This window comes from Panulirus ornatus, chromosome 54, assembly GCF_036320965.1.
Source record: "Panulirus ornatus isolate Po-2019 chromosome 54, ASM3632096v1, whole genome shotgun sequence".
Taxonomy (NCBI): Eukaryota; Metazoa; Arthropoda; class Malacostraca; order Decapoda; family Palinuridae; genus Panulirus; species Panulirus ornatus.
Window position 1 is genome coordinate 8,394,799 of NC_092277.1, and position 1,481 is coordinate 8,396,279.

Sequence of the window (1,481 nt, forward strand, 5' to 3'; positions counted from 1 at the left end):
GCTTATCACTCATTATCACAACTAGAAAAGATAAATAAAATGTACTTTGTACTTTCCTTCATTCAGTGACTACAATGTGTGTTAAAATACACAGCATAAAAAAAAAATATCAATCAGTCCTTATATTACTGCAGTTCTGGTGTTGGAGGCTCTGCATGGACATTTTGTTGCTCTTGTTCCAGCTCTTCTTGCTCTTTAGGCATTATGATTGTAGGCTGAGATCTCATCATGTAACGGTGAGAGATGTAGGCAGGTACAGTAATGACAATGATGAGAGTTTACTACTATCTTGAGGAGAAATCCCCACAGGCCCAAAATGTAGAACACAAGGGCAAACACCAACTCATATCCAATGGTATGTCTGCTAGCTTGGAATCTTAAACTTAATCTTGGGGGAAGATCCTTAGTAACACGAGAGTGAGGAAAACCATTGTTGTTCTTGTGATATTCATAGACTGTTTCTGGAGCTCTGAGAATCATCTTGGTCAAGTATCCAACCAGATCCTGCCTCGAGTAAAGTTCAACCATCTCGGGTTGATACTTAGAGTTAATAAACAAAAACCTCTAGCACCTTAGGGCAAAATGGACCAGCTACAGGAATCCACAGTGATCATTTCCCAGCACGTTCACTTGCTTCTGTTGCTCGAGCACATTTTGTGGAGATGGAAGGGCCTAGTCATTCTTACCAGCCAATGTTCAGCTCAGGGAACATTACCATGGTGGAATCATTGCTAAAGCATATCCAAAGAGCATATGAAGTAATGTTCAGGGAACAGCAGCAACATCTAGCAGTAAATGCAGCAGGCATCAGCAATGGTTCAGACAGTAAGGCAACAAAAGAATTTTGGTTCACAAGCATCATCAAGGGCCTCTTTGATACATCATCTCCCACAGAGGATGAGACTTCAGCAGATGATATCAGGAAGACAGTTATCCATCTTGAAACTGCCAAGAGACAACTTTCAGGGATCTTTAATATACCTTTACCTCTTGAATATGGACAGACCACTAGTCATTTAGAATATTCGTACCACTATCACCAGGTCCAACCATCAGATGATGCAACAGCTCATCATGTTAATACTCCAAATGGTCCTGTCCTTACCAATTATGGTCGTTACCACTTGATGTCAGGACTGCAGAGTCGAGATCTGAAGTACGATGGGGATCCAGACTTAAGGCCAATCTATACCTATGAAATACCCTTTCTTGTTAGATGGTTATATGCATTGTCTTTGTTTATTAACTCTAAGTATATATATATTTTTTTTTTTTTTGCTTTGTCGCTGTCTCCCGCGTTTGCGAGGTAGCGCAAGGAAACAGACGAAAGAAATGGCCCAACCCACTCCCATACACATGTATATACATACGTCCACACACGCAAATATACATACCTACACAGCTTTCCATGGTTTACCCCGGACGCTTCACATGCCTTGATTCAATCCACTGACAGCACGTCAACCCCGGTATACCACATC

The 1,481-nt window shown here is 41.3% G+C and overlaps 1 protein-coding gene across 1 annotated transcript; it reads left to right on the forward strand.

The window, feature by feature from the left end:
- Positions 1-270: 270 nt before the first annotated feature.
- Positions 271-1,211, forward strand: LOC139765350 (sphingomyelin phosphodiesterase 4-like; the record flags this gene model as incomplete). The annotated part of the gene is made up of 2 exons (XM_071692727.1): positions 271-355; positions 577-1,211. Coding segments are annotated over exons 1-2 (720 nt in total), but the record flags the coding sequence as incomplete, so codon positions are not given.
- Positions 1,212-1,481: the final 270 nt, after the last annotated feature.